We start from the raw sequence: 21594 nt of genomic DNA on the forward strand, positions 1-21594 counted from the left end.
ACTCCCCTACTGGCCAGTCTCAGCTTCTGGCAGCCAGAGGTTTAGGTAGTTCTTTTAAACTCCCTCCTCTGACCCATAGCTAACCTCTATGAACTTATCCATTTCTTTATGGAACTCAGTTATACTTTTGGCCTTTTACAAAATCCCCAGGCAACAGATTCCACAGGCTGACTATGCATTGGGGGAAGTAATGCGTCTTTATATTTGTTTTAAACCTGCTGCCCATTAATTTCCAGATGACCTTAGGTCCTTATGGAATATTAAAAGAGGTAAACAACACGTCTCTATTTACTTTCTCCACACCATTCTTGATGTTATAGACTTCTATCATTTCCTCTCTCCACGTGAGGAAAAGTTACTTTTTTTTTTTTACTTAGATGAAAGAGTACTGTTCTGTGGTACTGAAGAGCCAGGATTCAAAACCTGCTTATGACAACACATACAAGGAGTCCTTGTGACTGAACAGAATAGAATCTGTTTTTCCAGTTCTCTTTTAAGACATCTGTTTTAATTAATTCTCACATTCTCCATCCCAAGAGAAAACAGCCTTTAAAAAAAGATTTTACAAACAATAGGTACATCATAATACCTTGAATAATGTTGATAAATATACAGTATTTCTATTATTTTAGACTTATTTGCAGTTCATGGTGTCAGTGTGTGTATTACCAGTGACACTGTACACACTAAGTTCTCTGTATGAGTTCCAAAGTAAAACCAACACAATCTTTATAAAAAGTAGCAACTAGAAAGGGGAGGTCAGGAGTCTAGAAGAAGCAGGAGTTGTGCTTGGCCATATCAGCCAGAAAGTCATTTTGATGAGGAACTAATGGATTAAAAAATAATATAAACAATGTGTGACAACAAAATACAATGGAGGAATCCAACATACCAGAGCTGAAGCATTAGGACAGTGGTGCACAAACTTTCCTGTCATGTCCCTACCAATAAATGGAATGTGTTCTTGCTCTCTCCCCATTGCTACACAGCCAAGGCCACCTCCAGCAGTGGAGCTTGGACTGTAGGAAGAGCTGGGAGAAGAAAAGGACCTGGGGATTATACTGGATGAGAAGCTGGATTTGAATCAACAGTGTGCCCTTGTAGCCAAAAAGGCTAATGGCATATTAGGGTGCACTGGATGGAGCATTGTCAGAGGATCCAGAGAAGTGATTATTTCCTTTTATTTGGCACTGGTCAGGCCACATTTGGAGTATTGCATCCAGTTCTGGTCCCGTCCCCCCATTACAGAAAGGATGTGGACACATTGGAGAAAGCCCAGAAGAGGGCAATGAAAATGATTAGGGGACTGGAGCACATGACCTGTGATTAGAGGCAAAGGGATTTGGGCTTGTTAGGTCTACAGAAGAGAAGAGCGAGGGGGAATTTGATAGCAGACTTTAATTACCTGAAGGGAGGTTCCAAAGAGGATGGAGAGAGGCTGTTCTCAGTAGTGACAGATGGCAGAATGAGGGGCAATGGTCTCAAGTTACAGTAGGGGAAGTCTAGGATGGATATTAGGAAAAACTATTTCACTAGGAGGGTGGTAAAGCACTGCTGTGGGTTACCTTGGGAGATGGTGGAGTCTCCATCCATAGAGGTTTTTAAGTCCTGGCTTGACAAAGCCCTGGCTGGGATGATTTAGTTGGGTTGGTCCTGCTTTGGGCAGGGGGCTGGACTTGATGACCTTCTGAGGTCTCTTCTACCCTATGATTCTAAATGCAGATGGGTTAGGCGCTGGGGCTAGAGGCAGAGCTGATCTGTGAGCAGAGAAGAAATGAGGACAGAGTAATTCTGGGCCTGCAAGTGGAGCAAGGTTGTGGATGGAGAGAGAATGAGAGGAGATCTGGAGGCAGAACAGGATTCTGGCTGTAATGGGGCTGAAAGCATGATGTTTCCCAAAGCCTGGGCCCCCATATGCCCCTCTGAACATTTCTCCATGCCCTCCATGTGGGCTCACCCCACAGTCTGGGAACCACTGCATTAAGAGTTAGATTCCACTCATTGTGAGAAATTAAATTTCTCTCCTCTTGATTGGGCACTACTTATAAAATTCTGATCTGGTAGCATCTTTCATCTACAGTACTTTGTACAGCTGTAGAGGTTCAAGCCAATGGAAAAAGGTCAGCTTTTTATTTCTCTATTTGCTATAAATACAGTGCATAAAGGTTCAATGGGTGGAGTTGGTATCTATCACATGGCAGGTTTTCCATAGCAGTTGCATGTGTGACACAATGAAGCAGTGTAACATACTATAGTTCTAATGGTATAAAGTACACATATCTAGCTGTTTTAGGATTTTATACCAATACCCATTGCCATAATATCTGAGCACCTTCCACATAAAATCAATAGCCACTGGGAAGACCCAAGTAGATTTCATGGTGTCACTTTTTCCTTTTTGGAGGTGAAAACTACTAGGGTACAATGTTCCTTTTTGATTGTTTGCAAGGGCTGGGGAGGAGATTAGTAGGTGGTTGGAAACTTAAGGAGTGTGTTTGTATTATGAGCTTCACTTTTGCTGGATAGTCTCTCATGCAGGAAGATTTGGCTATATTTCCTAAAGATAATCTGACTCTGGATTCACTTGATCCCTTCTGAAAAATAGGTCTGTAGCCAGACACTAGAAACCCAGAATGCTTTGTCTCCAGCTCTCAAATTCTTCATTCTTGACTTTGCGATCTGTATTGTCCCAGAGGAGCACAGCTGTCATAGTTGTTCACAGATTGAAATTCAGTCTTTGTTGTAGCTGAGGCTTTATCCAATCATAAGGATCAAAGCCTTACATCTCAGTATCCAGAATTTAACTCCTTTGGCTCTAAAACATGTTAAATTGTTGTATTACATCATACACAGTCAAATGAGCATTAACCATCAAGCTTATTTTTGGCAGATACAATCCCCATGAAGTCCACTATGCATTATGTTTGTACCAAGAGTAAGAACGAGTAGTTTGATATTCCATTGCTGTGCATCTTGGGTACTCATTTACAGATCAGAAAAGATAGTGCTTTACACTCCTTTGAAGATGGGTAGCAAGGCAGGGAAGATTCAAATCATCAGGACCAGACTTCCATTTACACAAAGACCCCTGGACACTTCTCTAGCAGTGTAAAGAAGCCTTACATGGGCTGCAAATAATATTTAAAACCAGTTCAAAGCTCTCTACACTGCTTGTATCATGAAAAAGGATCTTTATTTGTATGTTTGAGAATCAGGTGCTTTCGAGAGAGTTAGAGTTTGTTCATAAATATGACGACTGCACATATACCCCATAAACGTACGTTGTTACTCTCTTTTAAAGGCTCCTCAGGATCAGGGACCACTTGATTGTCCCTAATTAAACTCAATTTTACATTTAATTATAATGTTAATAAAATTCCCATACATAGGCTTTTGCTGACTGTTCAGTTATTCAAGATTAGAAAAGCAAAATGCATACCTGTTTTCTACAGTACACAATACTGACATAACATATAGAAAGCAGGAACACATGGCTGTACTTAGATGATCTAGTTATTGGCATTACAGAAAAGTAAATATAACTGTATTTAACAGCTGAGCTATGACTTTAAAAACTAACTTGAGTGGTCTGGGATCTATTATCAAATTATCCTAATTTGCAATTTGAGCAAACAGATTAGATTGCAGTGGAACATAAAAATCCAGTTCTCAGCTAATTTCAACGGCAAGATAATCACAGACTAATCCTATGTTCATTTTAGTCCAATACATAATATAGGCAAGATTATAAGGGTTTTAACTCTAGTCACTGCTGGCCCTACAACTGCAGGAATCAGAAGGTAAGACCTATTATTTTAAAATAAAAGCTGTTGGATCATAAGCTGTCACACTGTAGCACAAGGCCGACTCACCACTCTGCACTGGGCAAGTGTCTCCATGAGGGACAAATTGGAGATAATTGGTTAAGGACTGGACAGATATCCAATTAAGGAGGTAGTTCAGCTTGTCAGCTGAGAACTGTTAAAAAGAGACAGAGGGAAAGACTAGAGAAGATCTCAGGGAGCCGAGATCTCTCCACTCCATAGCCACAGGATGATAAAAGCCTTATGTTGTGAGGGCCAAAACACTTGTATAGTAAATTGTAAATAAAGTGCTCATGGCACATCTAGACTGCAACAGGCCAAGTGAGCTCCACAGGTAACGCACAGTTATAATAGAGTGCAGGATACAATACTCTAAAGTACAAGATCATACAATCATAGAAGATTAGGATTGGAAGAGACTTCAACAGGTCACCTGTTCCAGCAACTTACTCAAAGCAGGACTAAATCAAATTAAATCATCCCAGCAGGGGTTTTGCCAGGACAAACCTTAAAACTTCTAGGGATGGAGATTCCATCACCTCCCTAAGTAACTCATTTCAGTGCTTCACCATCCTCCTAGTGAGATCATTATCTCCAATATCCAACTTAGAACTCCCCCACTAATTGAGACCATTGCTCCTCATTCTACCATCTGTCACCACAGAGAACAGCCTCTCTCCAACCTCTTTAGAATCTTCCTTCAGGTAGCTGAAGGCTGCTATCAAATCCCTCACTCCTCCCCCACACTCTTTATCTATAGACTAAATAAACCCAAATCCCTCAGCTACTCCTTGTAAGTCATATATTCCAATGTCAAAGAGAGGGGAATAATCACTTCCCTCAATCTGGTCTCAATGCTCCTACTACTGCAGCACAATATGGTATTAGTCTTCTTGGCAACAAGGACAGAGTTGACTCGTATCCAGCTTCTCATTTACTGCAGTCTCCAAGTGCTGTTCTGCAGAACTGCCACTTAGCCAGTCTGTCCCCAGCCTGTAGCAGGATGGCACAATCCCAAGCGTTAAGTGCAGGACTCTGCATTTGTCCTTGTTGAACCTCAGATTTATTTTGGTCCGTTCCTCTAATTTGTTTAGGTCACTCTTGACCCTATCCTGCATATCTGCCTTTTCCCTCCCTCTCTCCTTCCCCAGTTAAGTGCAATAATGAAGCAAGGCAAGGAAAAACAGTTTGTCTTATTTTTAGCAAATTTTCTTACCCTTAAAATGTTTGAAATATTTTGAACTTGAAAACAGCTGCTTCTACGTGGCTCAACTGTGGCATATTTATAAACATTTTACATTGATCAAAAGTAACCAGAAACCTAGCTACAGGATAAACTCAGGCTGCCCCAGCTACCTTTCCAGGAGAAATCTTGACTGAATACATAGCAACTGTAAACAGAGGAGCAAATGAATATCACAGATTTTGTAATGTGTGGAGTTTGATTCTAAAAAGTCAAACTTCATGAATTTATGAGAGCAGTTGATTCCCTCATAAGAATTTTTTAAGTTGCATCCCATGTGACACTGACACACAACTACATAGGCAACGTGCACCAGCTGACAAGAGGGTGAATACACTTATGATTTGGGGTTGATTGATGACCTGAAGCTACATTGAGTTTAAGGAGATAGGTAGGACAAGTCTTGGAAGACCAACACTTGGCTAGCTTTTTGGAACAAGTGAAATAAAATTAAGAGGTTTTGTTTTCTTGAATAAAACAGAAGGCTGCCTCAGACAGTGACTTCATTTAAAAATACTTCTATTTAGAAGACATATAAGACACGCATCAATTAAACCTTTAAAAGGACCAATGACTGCTGCCCATTTTAGAGAGAGAAAGGACTTCCAAGTAGAGGTTGTCATGCACAGACTTGATAACACAGCCCATGTTCAACACCATGCAGTTGTATGGAAAGGGAATTATGAATACCAAAATTGTGTGTGTATGCATGTAGGGGGGTGGTTTTGGTTTTGATTTAAAACAGGATTGTGCATTCCCAGAGCCGCTCCTCTGCCTCTTAGTAAAGACAATTTTCAAAGTTTAGTAATCACATTCTCTTTCATACAGAATAGCTAGTGTATTCACATGTGAGAATGCATAAAAATGATCACTTAAGGTAGCATTAACTATTTATGTGTATCATTGTAGCCACAGGCTCCGACCAAACTAATGGCCATATTTTGGCAGGCACTCTACATATAAATATGAATACATAGTCTTTGCCCTTAAGATCGTGTTCTCTAAATAGGTAGTAAGGAAAACTGAGGCACACAGCTGTGAAGTGACTTGCAATGTCACACAGAGTGTTGTGGCAGAAACCAGAACAGAGTAGGTGCATAAACATTGGAGCAATCTCTGACTGTAGCATCCTAAAATCACTTCTAATAGTTTGTTATAGGCCAATGTCAGCAGTATGGGACAGTTAATCATTTAAACATGCTCTGTTCAAACTAATCTTCTGGAAAGCTTGTCTCCCAATCTCAGCATTTAAAATACTCACAGGCACTGCATCTTGACATCATTCTGTTATTTTAACACTTCCATCCCCTTATACAACATTTTTATTTTCCTGTAAGTCCAACTCCAATTGACACATACTGCTTGCCTTCCCCAGGATCTAGCTTGCTTTCCTTCCTTTACCAAGTATGAAAGGACTTGCTGAAATGCATGCCTAGTTGTCTGCTGCATGGTATTTCCATAGGCATAATGCTGCTTTGATAAGAAACATGTTTGGGGCTCCGAGAAAGCTTGTATGACAAGTACAGATGTAGTCCTGTTAGTTAACTGCTAAGTTATTTTAGTAACCGCTTCCTGAACCTATAAATAAATGAACAAGAGAAAAAAAAATCAATACATCAATTTTTAACACAGCCCCATCTCACAAGAGAAAGAGTTTGTGTAGGGAGTCTAAGAGATGAGAAGTGACACTATCTGCAACAAGATTGCAGGAGGAGAAAGTACCACAGGAGTTAGAGATAGAGGAGAAAAATCCCACCATCTCACTCATTCCTTTTCAGTGGGAATTATGCTTAGTACTAAATTGGGGCCCAAATATAAAGGCTAAAAGTGCAGTGGGGCAGGTTACCCTTCAAAAACATGGAAATGGTCTATTTTTAATTAAAAGGTTTTTTTAAATGTTGTGGAGTTTAATTTATATTTTGATTTTTTCCCCTGCAACAAAAAATAAGAAAAAAGACAAAGAACAGAAGTATAAACGGATGGAAAGAGAGAAAGAAAAGGAAACTAAAGAAAGGTAATAAAATGTATTCCAGCCAATATGAGTTTATGGAAACTAGATCTTACCAAATTGACTCAGGTTTTTTTATGAGATTGAGCTATTGTTTATGTAATATGCTTAGACCTTAGTACCACAAGTCATTTTGATAATCAACATGAGAATATAACACTGGCATGGCACATAAATCAATTTTTAAAAAACTGGTTAACTGATAGGTTACAAAATGAGAAATCATCATCAATAGTACGTGTGTTTTTAGTGGGGTTCATATTGGGTCGGATCTTGATCCTGGTCTAGAGTATTTAACATTATCAGTGACCTGGAAGAAAATATAAAATCACGGATTAAGTTAACAGATCACTCAAAAATGGGAGCAGTGATACATAATGAAGAGGATGGATTGCTGATACAAGAGCGATCTGGTTTACTTGGTGAGCATGTTGCTACAAAACACTATTCATTCTAATACAGCTAATGTAAATGCATTCATTTATGATCAATTAATGTAGACCAGTGGTCCCCAACCTTTCGTGGCTGCCGGGCGTCCGGGGACGGGGCTGCTCACACGGGACGGTTCCGGGGGTGGGGCCAGGCATGTGCCGCACGCCCGGGGGTGGGACCGCCCACACTCCCTGAGCCCAGGGCCAGCACTGCGCATGTGCTGCATGCCCGGGGCAGGTGCTTCCCATGTGCCCTGGGCTGGCACGTGCATGCGTCGTGCGTCCAGGGCAGGGGCCGCCTATGCGGCACGTGCCCAGGGCCGGCACCATGCATGTGCCGCGCGCCGGGGGCGGGGCCAGCCCAGATGTTTCAGCGGGCGCACATAAATGCCCCAGTGGGCGCGATGGCGCTCATGGGCACCACGTTGGGGACCACTGATGTAGACCATGCTTACTGGATGGAGGGCACTATCTTTGGACCTATCTCTGAAAAAGATTTGGGAGTTTGTGACAGGTTATCAGCTTAACAGGAGCCCCAATGTGACACTGCTCAAAAGGGCAAAGGTGTTCCTGTGGGAGGCATAAACAGGGTAGGAGTAGAGGTTATTTGACCTCTGTATTTGGCATAGCTGTGACAACCAGTGGAATACTGTGTCCAGTTCTGGTGTCAACAGTTCAAGAAGGATGTTAATAAATTGGAGAGGGTTCAGAGAAAAGTCACAAAATAATTAAAAGGATGAGAAAACATGCCTTGGAGTGATCTATTTAGCTTATGAAAGAGAAGGTTGACTGCAGTCTGTAATATTTAATAACAGGGTCTTCAATCTAGTGGAAGAATGGCTGGAAGCTGAAGGTAGACAAATTCAGACAGGAAATAATCTGTTTAACAATGAACATAGTTAAACCCTTAAAAATTTTACTGAGGCCCATCACTGAATTTTTAAATCAACATAGGTTGTTTGTCCTGTAAGATCTGCTCTAGGAATTATTTTGTGAGAAATACTATGCCTGTTACCCTAGTTTGACCACTAATGTGTGTCTACACAGCACCCTAAACTCAAAATAAGATATGAAATTTGTGCTATGTAATTTGCATATCTTATTTCAAATCTATTTTGAAACAGGTGCCAAATTTCAAAACAACATCTACACAACACCAAACTTCAAATTCCAAACTTCAAAATATCCCTCTTGCAACAAGGTTTACCGGGATGCTATTTCAAAATAACAGGCAGTTTGTGTAGACGGGGAGTAGCTACACGTGCAGTGTAGATGTAGCCTAAATGTTCACATGGTTCAGTCTGGCCTTGGAATCTATAAATGTATTAAAAGGAGGGGGAAAAAAAAAAGAGACAGACATCTTAGTGTCTCTGTCTTCTAGGAATTACTCAAAAGTTTTCTAGAAAAATCAGAACAAACCTTTTCAATTTGTCTGAGGTCAAACAGTTTAATGCACATTGAAAAACATCATCTAAACTATATGTACAAAATGATGGGGAATCAATTTATCACTCAAGAGGGAGATCTTGGAATCACTGTGAATAGTTCTCTGAAAACATCCACTCAATGTAAAGCACCACTGGAAAAAAAAATATCGAAGGGACGGAGGATAAGACATTATTTTATTGCCTCTATATAAATCCATAGTACACCCACATTTTCAATACTGCATGCAGATCTGATCATCTTATCTCAAAAGGTATCTTAGCACTGGAAAAAGCTCAGAAAATGGCAAAAAAATTATTAGGGGTATGAACAGCTGCCATATTAGGAGATTAATAAGACTGGGACCTTTCAGCTTGAAAAAATAAATTACTAAGGGGGATCTGATTGAGGTCTATAAAATCATGACTGGTGCCAAGAAAGAAAAGTTATGCATTTGTTCCTATAACATAAGAACTGGGAGTAACCAAATAAAAATAGGTAGCATGTTTAAAACAAAAAGTAGTATTTCTTCATACAGAGTCAACCTGTGGAACTCCTTGCCAGAGAATATTGTGAAGACCAAGACTTTAAACAGGATTCTAAAAAGAATTAGATAAATTCATGGAGGATAAAGTCCATCTATGGCTATAAGCCGGAATGTGTAGGAATGGTATCTCTGTTTTTCAGAGACTGAGAGGGCGGATCACTTGGTGATTGCCTAATCTGTTCATACTCTCTGGGACACCTGGCATTGGCCACTGTCAGAGGACAGGATGCTAGGCTAGGTGGACTTTTTATCTGAACCAATATGGCCATTCTTATGTTCTCAGTGTCTTTCATTAATATATAATTGTCCTTATTTTACCTATTTGAAGGACTAAAAGATAGAATTACTGATTTCCTTTTGCAATATCTGGAGAAAAAGACAATCCTGTACTACATATGCTCACTAATTACATAACCCTTTATGAATATCAGACTGGTAGAATACATTTACAATAAGTAATAATATACCATATGAACAAGTTACAGAGTAACTAAAAAGCTGTATTTTAATGGAGGCATCTGGTTGCATAGTGATCACCAACTAGTAGATTGGGATCTACCAGTAGATCTTGGAGCCTCTGGCAGGTAATCCTGACTGGTTTGGCTGGGAGGCTATCAAGTGCCTGCATTTCAACTGCCCCTCCCCCACTTCACTGCTGCTCTTACCCAGAGCCTCAGAGCTGCCCCCCGGGGAACCTCCTGCTTGTTGTGCAGAGTGAGGGAGACAGAGGCAGGGGGTGTTGATGTCACTCTTGCCCTCTCTTCTTACCCCATCTTCACAGAGTGAGGAGGGTGGGGCCTTGGCGACAGGGTAGAGCAGGGCCTCAAAAAAAGGATGGAGTAGGGATATTTGGGTTTTAGGTAGATCCTGGACTTAAATTCAAAAAGTGATTTTGTGCTTAAAAAGGTTGGAGACCCCTGTCAACTCTACAGTTACATTTCTCATCTACCATGAAAACACAGGTGATGTACTACAGCTTCAATTCTTTTTTCTTAGCAGCACCAGCATTCCATCCATTTAACTGCCCTTCTGCAAACTTGCCTCTACAAAATGATTCTGTAACATTGCAAAAAGTTACTACACCAAACATCCACAGCTACTAGTATAAAGGGAAAATAACCTGATAAAGAGTATGGGGAAAGGACAAATGAAAGAGAGAGAGTTAAGGTGGAGGCATGTTGTTTGTGTGTTTTGTAGTTGTGGGATTGGGAAGGTGTGTGTTAGCATGGAAGGAAGATGAGTGTTGGATTACATGGCTTTTCTTTTCCTTGCTTTTACAGGTCTGTGTAGATATGTTCCATTGTATAGCAAATGTAAAGTGCTTCACAATGAAGACTTGTGTATTAATGGTTAGTTAAATGTACTGTGGCTGTATTTATTGTTTGTTGTAGTAAGCTAAAGAGATCTTAAGCTATGGTGTTGTTGAAATTATTTCAGAACAATGGTAAAATCTCAGCATATATCTGGCCAATGCTTCTCTCTGAAATTAAGGCAAATGTTTCATGAAGCTCAATTCACAGACACTTTGCGCATTGCGTAATTATTTATATCTGTGCATAACAAGCACATAATAGGCATTCAGTGGTTTGAACTAATGTTAACAACTCTGCAATATATAGGACAATAAACTACAGGCAAACTAGTCCCAAAGTTTACAGCTGTCTGGGATCCAAACTTGTTATAGTGATTAAAAATAAAGCCTACTTAAATTTTAAGAATGCTGATCACTGTGTTTTAACTTTTCCCTCCCTGAAAACTACATTTACTATCACAGGGAAACGTGAATTATGGGAAAAGTGTTTGTGGAGCATGACATGATTGAAAAGAGCAAGGATTAATACTTTGAAAACTACATACCTAAAGTCAATTTATAGCCACCTGGGAGCTCCGGACTGCAAAAAATCTTTGCAAGTTATTTGTTACTGCATGAGTGGATATGTTAATCATAGAATCATAGAATAATAGGACTGGAAGGGACCTCGAGAGGTCATCGAGTCCAGCCCCCCGCCCTCAAGGCAGGATCAAGCTCCGTCTACACCATCCCTGACAGATGTCTATCTAACCTGTTCTTAAATATCTCCAGAGAGGGAGATTCCACCACCTCCCTTGGCAATTTATTCCAATATTTGACCACCCTGACAGTTAGGAATTTTTTCCTAATGTCCAATCTAAACCTCCCCTGCTGCACTTTAAGCCCATTACTCCTTGTCCTGTCCTCAGAAACCAAGAGGAACAAATTTTCGCCTTCCTCCTTGTGACACCCTTTTAGATATTTGAAAACCGCTATCATGTCCCCCCTTAATCTTCTTTTTTCCAAACTAAACAAGCCCAGTTCATGAAGCCTGGCTTCATAGGTCATGTTCTCTAAACCTTTAATCATTCTTGTCGCTCTTCTCTGTACCCTTTCCAATTTCTCCACATCTTTCTTGAAATGTGGCGCCCAGAACTGGACACAGTACTCCAGCTGAGGCCTAACTAGTGCAGAATAGAGCGGCAGAATGACTTCACGAGTTTTGCTTACAACACACCTGTTGATACAACCTAGAATCATATTTGCTTTTTTTGCAACAGCATCACACTGTTGACTCATATTCAACTTGTGGTCCACTATGACCCCTAGATCCCTTTCCGCCATGCTCCTTCCTAGACAGTCACTTCCCATCTTGTATGTATGGAACTGATTGTTCCTTCCTAAGTGGAGCACTTTGCATTTCTCTTTATTAAACCTCATCCTGTTTACCTCTGACCATTTCTCTAACTTGCTAAGGTCATTTTGAATTATGTCCCTATCCTCCAAAGAAGTCGCAACCCCACACAGTTTGGTATCATCTGCAAACTTAATAAGAGTACTCTCTATCCCAATATCTACATCATTGATGAAGATATTGAACAGTACGGGTCCCAAAACAGACCCTTGAGGAACTCCACTTGTTATCCCTTTCCAGCAGGATTTAGAACCGTTAACAACAACTCTCTGACTACGGTTATCCAGCCAATTATGCACCCACCTTATCGTGGCCCTATCTAAGTTATATTTGCCTAGTTTATCAATAAGAATATCATGCGAGACCGTATCAAATGCCTTACTAAAGTCTAGGTATATGACATCCACCGCTTCTCCCTTATCCACAAGGCTCGTTATCTTTTCAAAGAAAGCTATCAGATTAGTTTGGCATGACTTGTTCTTCACAAACCCATGCTGGCTATTCCCTATCACTTTATTACTTTCCAAGTGTTTGCATACGATTTCCTTAATTACCTGCTCCATTATCTTCCCTGGGACAGACGTTAAACTGACCGGTCTATAATTTCCTGGGTTGTTCTTATTCGCCTTTTTATAGATGGGCACAATATTTGCCCTTTTCCAGTCTTCTGGAATCTCCCCTGTCTGCCATGATTTTTCAAAGATCATAGCTAAAGGCTCAGATACCTCCTCTATCAGCTCCTTGAGTATCCTGGGATGCATTTCATCAGGACCTGGTGACTTGCTGACATCTAACTTTCCTAAGTGATTTTTAACTTGTTCTTTGTGTATCCTATCTTCTAAACTTACCCTCTCTCTGCTTGTATTCACTACGTTAGGCACACCTCCAGACTTCTCGGTGAAGACCGAAACAAAGAAGTCATTGAGCATCTCCGCCATTTCCAAGTTCCCTGTTACTGCTTCTCCCTCCTCGCTAAGCAGTGGGCCTACCCTGTCCTTGGTCTGCAGAACATGCATCATAGAACATGCATCAAGAATAAATTATACTTTATAATGATTAAGAGCTATCTGCATCCAAAATAATTGCTACAATAATCAGTGCTGAGCTTTTAAACAAAAGCCAAAGAATTCAACTGGGAAATTATTTGAAAATATTTTCTCCATTCTTTAGTCTGAGCTATTTCCAGTGACCTCTTTGCAGCATCCTTATGTTTTGCTTTTGAAAGCAGTTTCAAGGGGGACCAAAGTAATAATTTTAAAGCTATAATACAATCTAGAATTGCAAAAATATACAGGAGTTTGCCACAAGTGGTCTTTTCAAGAGAAAGCTGCACTTATACTTTCAGCCAGAAGCTTGAGCTATCTAAAGGAAGACAATAGTATTTTCAGGAACTGGGCTCTCCACTTTATCAGAGAGGACATTGAATTCAACTGCAATAGGAATTCTAGTGATAAATCTGGAAACTCACTTCCATCCTAATTTAGGTTTATAATGCCCAAAGCAAACTCTGGTGCAGTAGTATGAAGGCAGAATTATGGTGATTATAAGTCACCTGGAAAGGAAAATGATGCATAGTTTGCTGCCAGAGATTAAAGATAAGAATGATCATTCAATGAAAAACAGGATGATTTTTATATATATAAAAAAATAAGGACTTAGTCCTGAGAAGTCTTGAACAACATAATATCTTCTATTGTTGAAGTTTAGAATCCAAATCCCGAGGCAAAAACTGCAGTTGCATAAGACCTATCTACATCAAGCCTGAGGGGATGAAAATGAATATTTTTAAGAAAAGCCTCTAACATTTGAGTTCACTCCATATTTTAACAAAACAAAAACAATCTTAAAGTAACTTGCAAAGCAGGATTCTTTCCTGTCAGAAAACTTTCTTATAGTCCAAAGATTGAAGATCTTTAGGTACATTGAGTAATTCCTAAAAATTACCACAATAAACAATAAGATATTGCAACAGATTTGTTTTTAAATGGAATTTACGTATTACCTTTTTTCCCCACAAAAGCACTGATTGGGTACTCCAACATTTTTTTGAAATGAAGGTTTTTCCTCCATTCATTATTTATATTCTAATGAAAATTATATGCATCAATCTTTTTTTCAGAGATGCACATAAAAGAAAATGCCCTTATCCAAAGACCATTGAAATCAATCAGCCTTTGACCCAAAACGATGTTTTGGTAATCAACATGTTTTATTTCACTTTTGGCTTTTTAAAATTTTGTAAAATAAAAAAAAAAAAAAAAAACAAGAAACTTTGAAACAAAAGGCTTCCCCCCATTTTCTTCCAAAAGCAAAATCCCCTCACAAGCAGGACCAGATTTCAAGAAGCATTTATGTCAATAGAATCACACTGTCTGATAAAATATGATTCTGTCAACGTTTCTCCAAACAACTCTCCGCTTTGGCAGGAAGATTGCAAGATTCCAATTACTGCTCTACCCACATACTCAAGTGTTAGGACTGAAATATATTCAATAGGAAGTCCAAGCACCTTTTATAGAAACTCATGTTTTCGGTACCTCTATTCTGTGGTTTTTAGTTTGGTATCCAGTAGCGTTTAAAACACCCATCCTTTGAAACTCAAGCACTTTTTAAGACAAGTCTGGTTTGGGCACCCAAATTCACTAGTCTTTTTTTTAAATAATCTAGGCTAAAGATCATATAGAAACAATCTTTCCCTCTTCACCACACATTCTTCTGCTTTGTTATTACAGTACACTAGAGTAGCTAGCAGTGTGCAAAATCTACACTTGTAAATGGGTTTAACATTCACTTTCTTTTTATACAGTGTATAGAAGTCAGAGAACAAGCTTTCAGAATTTTATTTATATAAATTAATTTTCTCCAGGCCTTGATTGGTGCCCAGGCACTTTTCCACAATATTCAAGATCATTCTATTTAGTGCAGTGGTGGGTGGAAGAAATGGGAGTGTATCTGAGTCATCCATTTTGAGTTAATGACTGTGTCTCTTGTGGAAGCCTAGGAAATATATATGTTCTATAAATATGGAACTAAATATTCCATTTATTGAAAGACAGATTCCTGCCCTGACCTTGTCTCTGCAGACTTAAGCACACAAGAAATATAGTGAATGCATTCATGTCAGTTTCTCCACACAAACAAATCTTTGCATGCATGTCACAGGGCCAACCGCCTTCCTCACAAAAGTCAGAACATTCTAGAAAAATTACAAGAGTAACAGGAAAGATGTTTCATAACCAAATACAACCAAGTGAGTCATGTGGGCTTAACAGACCACTTGTTCGTGGTGAGGGAAAGGAAGGAAGGAAGGCTGTCTGCAAATGGACGGGGGAAAGAATAGGAGGAAGAGAGGAGCTATTAAGACTCAACAGGGGGAAAGCAACCAGCTCCAGGCTGAGAAAGAGAGATCACGGAGGTTCTACCTGTTTATGGTCTATTTCTGCCCCTTTGATGCCCACTCCCTTGCAGGCTGGCCCAATGCCAGCACTGCAGCAGCCACTCCAGCTCCTTTGGGTCCCACTCTTGCTTCTGTCTCCTTTACCTGCACCAGGTGCAAGTGACATTACGATGCATACAAGCACCACAATATTTGCATTGCAGGCTGTGTCTAGACTGGCATGACTTAACGGAAAAAACTTTCCGCAAAATATTTCCGCAAAAGCGTGTCTAGATTGGCACAGATGCTTTTGCGCAAAAAGTGCTTTGGCGCAAAAGCATCCATGGCCAGTCTAGACATGATTTTGCGCAAGAAAGCCCCGATCGCCATTTTAGTCATCATGGCTTTTTTGCACAAAACAGTTCTTCCCTGTCCACACTGGCCCTCTTGTGCAAGTATTCTTGAGCAAGAGGGCTTTCCCCCCGAGCAGGAGCACGAAAGTATTTGCTCAAGAAGCACTGATTTTGTACATTATAAAGTCAGTGCTCTTGCGCAAATTCAAGCAGCTAGTGTAGACAGCTGGCAAGTTTCTGTGCAAAAGTAGTTGCTTTTGCACAAAATCTTGCCAGTCTTGATGCACCCTCCCAGTTCTGCCACATTTGTTTCTCCATACATTTGCTGTGAAGATTAGACTACTACAATACATTCTACTGGGGGGACTTTAATGATGCAGACACACCTCCGTGTTGTTCCTATTTATTTTTCTCTGGTGCTGGGTATCTACATTTAAATAAATATAGGTGTTTGCTTAACACAGTATGGTTGTCTGGGAATATTCAATCAGCAGTCATCTTTGCCCCCAAAGGGGAAGAATTGCAAGTGTCTGAAACCCAACAGTGTGCCCAAGGCCTGTGGAAAAACCATGAGGATTTATTCAGAGCCAGGAAGGCAAGAGTCTTAATACTTGATGAAAGTGCACTTAGATTAGAAAAGAGACACAAGTGCAGCTTGTGTCCATAACTACATTTTTATATGCACATTGGACACACATTAAAAACAGAAATTCTTCCTACGGGCCTGAATGATTGATGGAATCTTGAATGTTGCCTCCCTTGTTCTTTACAGGATGACGAGTATGGAACAGAGTATTAACTTTGACATTTGGTTTTCTCTCGTGCAAAGATCAGTCTTAAATCTGCTGTAGAACCTTTTAAAAGGGATATGGGGCTGGCTTCTGGCAATGTTTACATTTAAGACCCAGGTAGTATGGAACTTGTATATGCTGCTGAAGGTCCCTTTCCAAGCTACAGGGTCTTGCTGTCTTGAGCTTATCCACTTGATTTCACATTCCAGTCAGGTTGAGCTGTTGTTCATGGGAAAGCATGGCTACCTGCGGCATGACCTCATATGCCTCCCTAGCAAGATTCCTGCTTTGAGTTGGTTAATGGCGGATATAAATGATTACTGCTGTATCAATGGGGATGAGGCCATTGGAAGAGGAACTCTGGCTTCTGAAATTAAAAAGTACCCACTAGAGTTCCCCACAGCCTGGCCCAATACTAGACAGCGGCAGTCCAAACAGGACAGGAAATGATACAAGTCCGAACATGCATGTTGACAACCCCATATCTCTGGCTGACATTTATGGGAATTATTTTCTGGTGTGGGTCCAATGGTGAAAAGTCTTGGTTAATGAGCGTAGGGCTTCTGCTACTATTGTAGGGACAGATGGATACTTGCCAATATGGAAATCTGTGAGATGAAATCCTTTTTGTCAGATGCCTTTTGAAGTCTCTTTACTAGCAGTTCCTCAGGTGCAGCAGCACTAATTTTCCAATGAAAATGGCTCTTTCAAGGAGAATATTTTCAAGCTTCTAAAGACCTTGCCAACCCCTGTCTGACATTTGATCTAAAGGACATTAAGTGAATGCTTTAGTCACACAAATGGTGCATCAAAGAACCCAGCCAGAGATCAGTATTCTGTGTTCAAATGCAAGCTCTTGCCAAGGTAGCAGAAGTGTGGTTCTGTGCACTGACTAGTCTTTACTAACTAGTAGTGACAGTAAGGATTGATACAGCTTGAATCAGTATAGTTGTCACTTTTGGAAAGTCCTTGGACACAGTGACAAAAAGTGTAAAGGTAAACAATTGGTGCTAATAATGATTTTGAGCAAGATAATTATGAAGCATTTCCATAACAGGAAAGAAGAGGTGTGTCCTTTTAGCACAATTGACTTTAAAAAAAGTCACCATGTTCTACCATGGCAAGGAAGCCTCTGATGCTATTTGTTAATTCTTTATGCTGAGTGAAGCAAAGCAAGTTACCAAACTCTACACACTTGCAGTTTTCTTTAACCTGGTCTCTCAGCAGATTAACCCTTATATCCTTTGCAATATATTTTTCAATTAGAATTGATTTTTTTTCCTGTTGAGTGGCAATGACTGCTTGCAATAGGGAAAGATTTAAGTACTGAAAATTATTGCCTCTTATCCATAAATCAGTGAGAGAAGCAGTATGAGCTATCTCAGGCACCCACCCTGATTTTTCAATGACATCACCTAGAACACTGCATCTCAAGTGCAACAGGATATGCATTCAGGTCTGATCACTGAATTATCAGAAACAAAACAGTGATTGAAAGGAGTTCAACCACCTGATTTTACTGCTGTTCTCTGATGTGTAAGACTTGGAAGTTAAGTAGTTGTGCATATTTGATGAAGCAACATGGTTAAACAACAGCCTCCAAATTGTGATTATAGGTCATAGTTTATATTTTAGCATTGCCCCTAAGCCACAATCAAAAGCAAGGGGCTGGAATGCGAGGCACTTTACAAACACAAAAGAAAATAGGTCTCTGGCACCATAGAATGTATAGACAAGACAGACAACAGGCAGGGAGTGAGAGGCAACATACAAGCAAAGTAATCAGGCAGATGTGTGGGAAATAACACTTGCAGGTTGTTCTGCTAGCATGCCTTTTCACCAGCTAGCTGCTTCTTGGCAACCAACCTCTGCTCCTACGGCTGGCTCCACCCTTGGCAGATCACTCTTCCTTCCCAAGATCATGCCTCCACTGCAGTAAAACCCACACAGCTCCGCAACTTGAGCTCTGCAAACTGGAGTCAGCTAACACAGGTGAGCTATACAGTTTGGCTGCATCTAGACTGGCAAGTTTTTCCGCAAAAGCAGCTGCTTTTGTGGAAAAACTTGCCAGCTGTCTACACTGGCCGCTTGAATTTCCGCAAGAACACTGACTTCTTACTGCCTGAAATCAGTGCTTCTCGTGGAAATGCTATGTTGCTCCCATTCGGGCAAAAGCTCTCTTGCGCAAATGCTTTTATGCAAGAGGGCCAGTGTAGACAATGCGGTATTCTTTTGCGCAAAAAAGCCCCAATCGCGAAAATGGCGATCGGGGCTTTCTTGCACAAAACTACGTCTAGATTGGCACAGACACTTTTCCGCAAAAAGTGCTTTTGCAGAAAAGTGTCCGTGCCAATCTAGACGCTCTTTTCCGCAAATGCTTTTAACAGAAAACTTTTCCGTTAAAAGCATTTGCAAAAAATCATGCCAGTCTAGACGTAGCCTTTCAGTATAGATGTTTGGGCGGGAATTTGGGCCCCTGCAAGTGTTTCATTGCAGTGTAGATATCCCCATAATGTCTGGTGCCCTGGATGGGAGAGTCTCCTAAGAATGAAACCAGCAGGGAGGGACTCAATGTAGAGCATCCCAGCAATGTTTAATGTAAAGGAATTCTTTATGAGGAAACACTCATGTAAATGTGTCCTATATGGGAATATACTAAAGAAAAGGAAAATTTAGACTGATTAGCAGACAAATTCCAGATTCATCTATGAAATAAAATAGTTAATTAGCCACTTAGACTGGGACAAGAACCAAGTTGCCTGTAATTGAAGAATAATTGGATGGGGTTTCTCAATTAAAGTTGTACTAATCTGGCCCAGAAATATTCACATGCTGACAATCAAGTCTCTCTGATAACGGATATTGGTTTGGAATACATATCCCATCCCTGGTCATTTTTAGGAATCAGGAACAAAAAGGGGGAGAGTACAGGGACTGGCTTATAAAACTGATCTCCTTTCAGTGTCATTATGACTTAATTTATCACCTCTTTTTATACCCTTAGGCCACAATAAAGCAATGTAGCAAAAGACAGTGCCTACAATATGCAGGCTAGCACACAACATCTCCTTATGTGCAATGTAATATCCAAGGCAATTATCCACTTTTGGCAGTTGAACTGCCCTAAAAAGGAGGCTAGTTTCAGTCATGCAAGGATAACTCACCACCACAAATAACTGGCTGACTGCCTTGTTTGAGCTACATTGCTGGCATCATTACAAAGAGATAACAACTGATGTGGTTTACTCACCTTTTTTAATGCAGTGCCAAGAGCAAACATAACATAGGAAAAGGCAATAGTAAAAATTCCCATGAGACTTCAAGGCTTCACAGATGAATGGTAGTTTGCGTGTGGTTCTAGAGGGGTTGTATTCTCTTTTCTAAAAACATAAGTTGTTTTTCTACAATCATGAAAACATCTCTAAAAATGAAATTAGCAAGAAAAGGGACTATTTGTAAATGGTGAGAAAAAAGGCATTGCCTAGTATGCTGTTTGACCATCTCTTTTCAAATTTTTCTGTGCAAATTGAACAAGTTACACTTTGCATATGTCTAAACACTGCATCACTAACTTCACCTCCACTGAAAAGCCCAGGTGCAAAGGCTTAGGTTCATCTGTTGCCACCCAGCACAGCAGGCAACTCTGATCTCATCATGGAACCCCAGTATAGGAAGAAATGGCAACAGTGTTTTAGCATATTTTAACTCCTCCCCCACCAAAATGCAGACTCTTTCAAACCTCTTATTAGGAAAAGAGAGCTGATTAACAATACTGGAACTACAATGATCTAGAGATCCAGAGCAAAATGATAATAATAATCACAATCACTCAACAGTTTGTCACTTCTCTCCACTATGTAAACCAAAACATTTTAATCCTCTCAAAATGCTGAGTTTCACCTTCCTCCAATATAGACTTTGCTTTATTTGGCTGATGTCTTCAATAAATGATATAGACTAGTAAAATAAACCCCCAGCTATTTCCAGTAATTCAGTCATGGCTCTGTGATTCAGGAAACATCCCACATCTTAAAAATATGTAAGGACTTGTACCTCTAGTATTTGTTTCGGAGCCTCTTTGCTTCAATTCTTTAGTGTTCTCCACTGCCAATTCTTTTGTGGTTGTAGATGCTTTTTCTAGTACAAAGTCCTGTTACTGGCAATAATGCACAAAAACAGCTGGTCCCAGACAGCTAACCAGTAACATTACAGCACCTCTGGGTTCCAGATATTCTCCATTAATGTCTTTTCTTCCCTGAAGATTAGTTACTTAACAGAAAATGACAAGATAATTTCCCTAATTAGCTGCCTAGGCAAACCATTTGCCCTAATGCAAGTGAGATTCAGTCTATTATTCGTCTATCACTCTACTTTTGCCTCCCTGCCAAAATATCCCAGGTGCCTTAAAGCAAGAAACCATGAATCAGTTTCACAATTTACTAAACCATTCTAGTTTTCAAGGTTGTGTTTATGCAAGTCATGTTTATGAAAGCATTACTTTTAGCAACTACTTGTTTTATCCCAGAGAACAGGGTTTTACTAATTACTACACGGGTACTTTCACAGTGCTAAGAAGACACTTCATTGAACCTTTTATAACTTCTCTAACATGGTTTCCATTTTCCTGAGGTAGTTTTGTATTCATTTAGATGGAATACATGGGGCCAAAACCTCAAAGGTTTGTAGTTTGGTATTCAGAGACTGTAGTCTTCTTAGTATTGTGACAAGCATATGATTCAAAATCCATTTTTGTTTATTTTCTGTATTTTAATTAAAAGGTTCAAAACAGTTACAATATTTGAAATGTAACTAAGGCTTTCATTTTAACTATAATTATTTCTCTCTTTTGCTGGAGAGAATTCAGGAATACCCCCTCTGCCCTATGTCAGAC

The 21594-nt window shown here is 40.0% G+C and overlaps 1 protein-coding gene across 2 annotated transcripts in view; it reads right to left on the minus strand.

Moving 5' to 3' along the window:
• The window catches only part of LOC102454358 (gamma-aminobutyric acid type A receptor subunit gamma3), a 304822-nt gene extending 283899 nt beyond the window's left edge, over positions 1-20923 (minus strand). Inside the window, exons 1-2 of one of the 2 annotated variants that reach the window (XM_075916388.2) lie at positions 20757-20923; positions 19954-20083 (exon numbers count right to left, since the gene is read on the minus strand). In XM_075916388.2, the coding sequence (XP_075772503.1) occupies positions 19954-20016 (63 nt within the window). In that variant the 5' untranslated portion in view covers positions 20017-20083; positions 20757-20923. The remainder of the gene's footprint in view (positions 1-19953; positions 20084-20756) is intronic. The other variant, XM_075916406.2, reaches the window with a different exon arrangement.
• Positions 20924-21594: the final 671 nt, after the last annotated feature.

This window comes from Pelodiscus sinensis, chromosome 1, assembly GCF_052426305.1.
Source record: "Pelodiscus sinensis isolate ZL-2025 chromosome 1, ASM5242630v1, whole genome shotgun sequence".
NCBI lineage: Eukaryota > Metazoa > Chordata > Testudines > Trionychidae > Pelodiscus > Pelodiscus sinensis.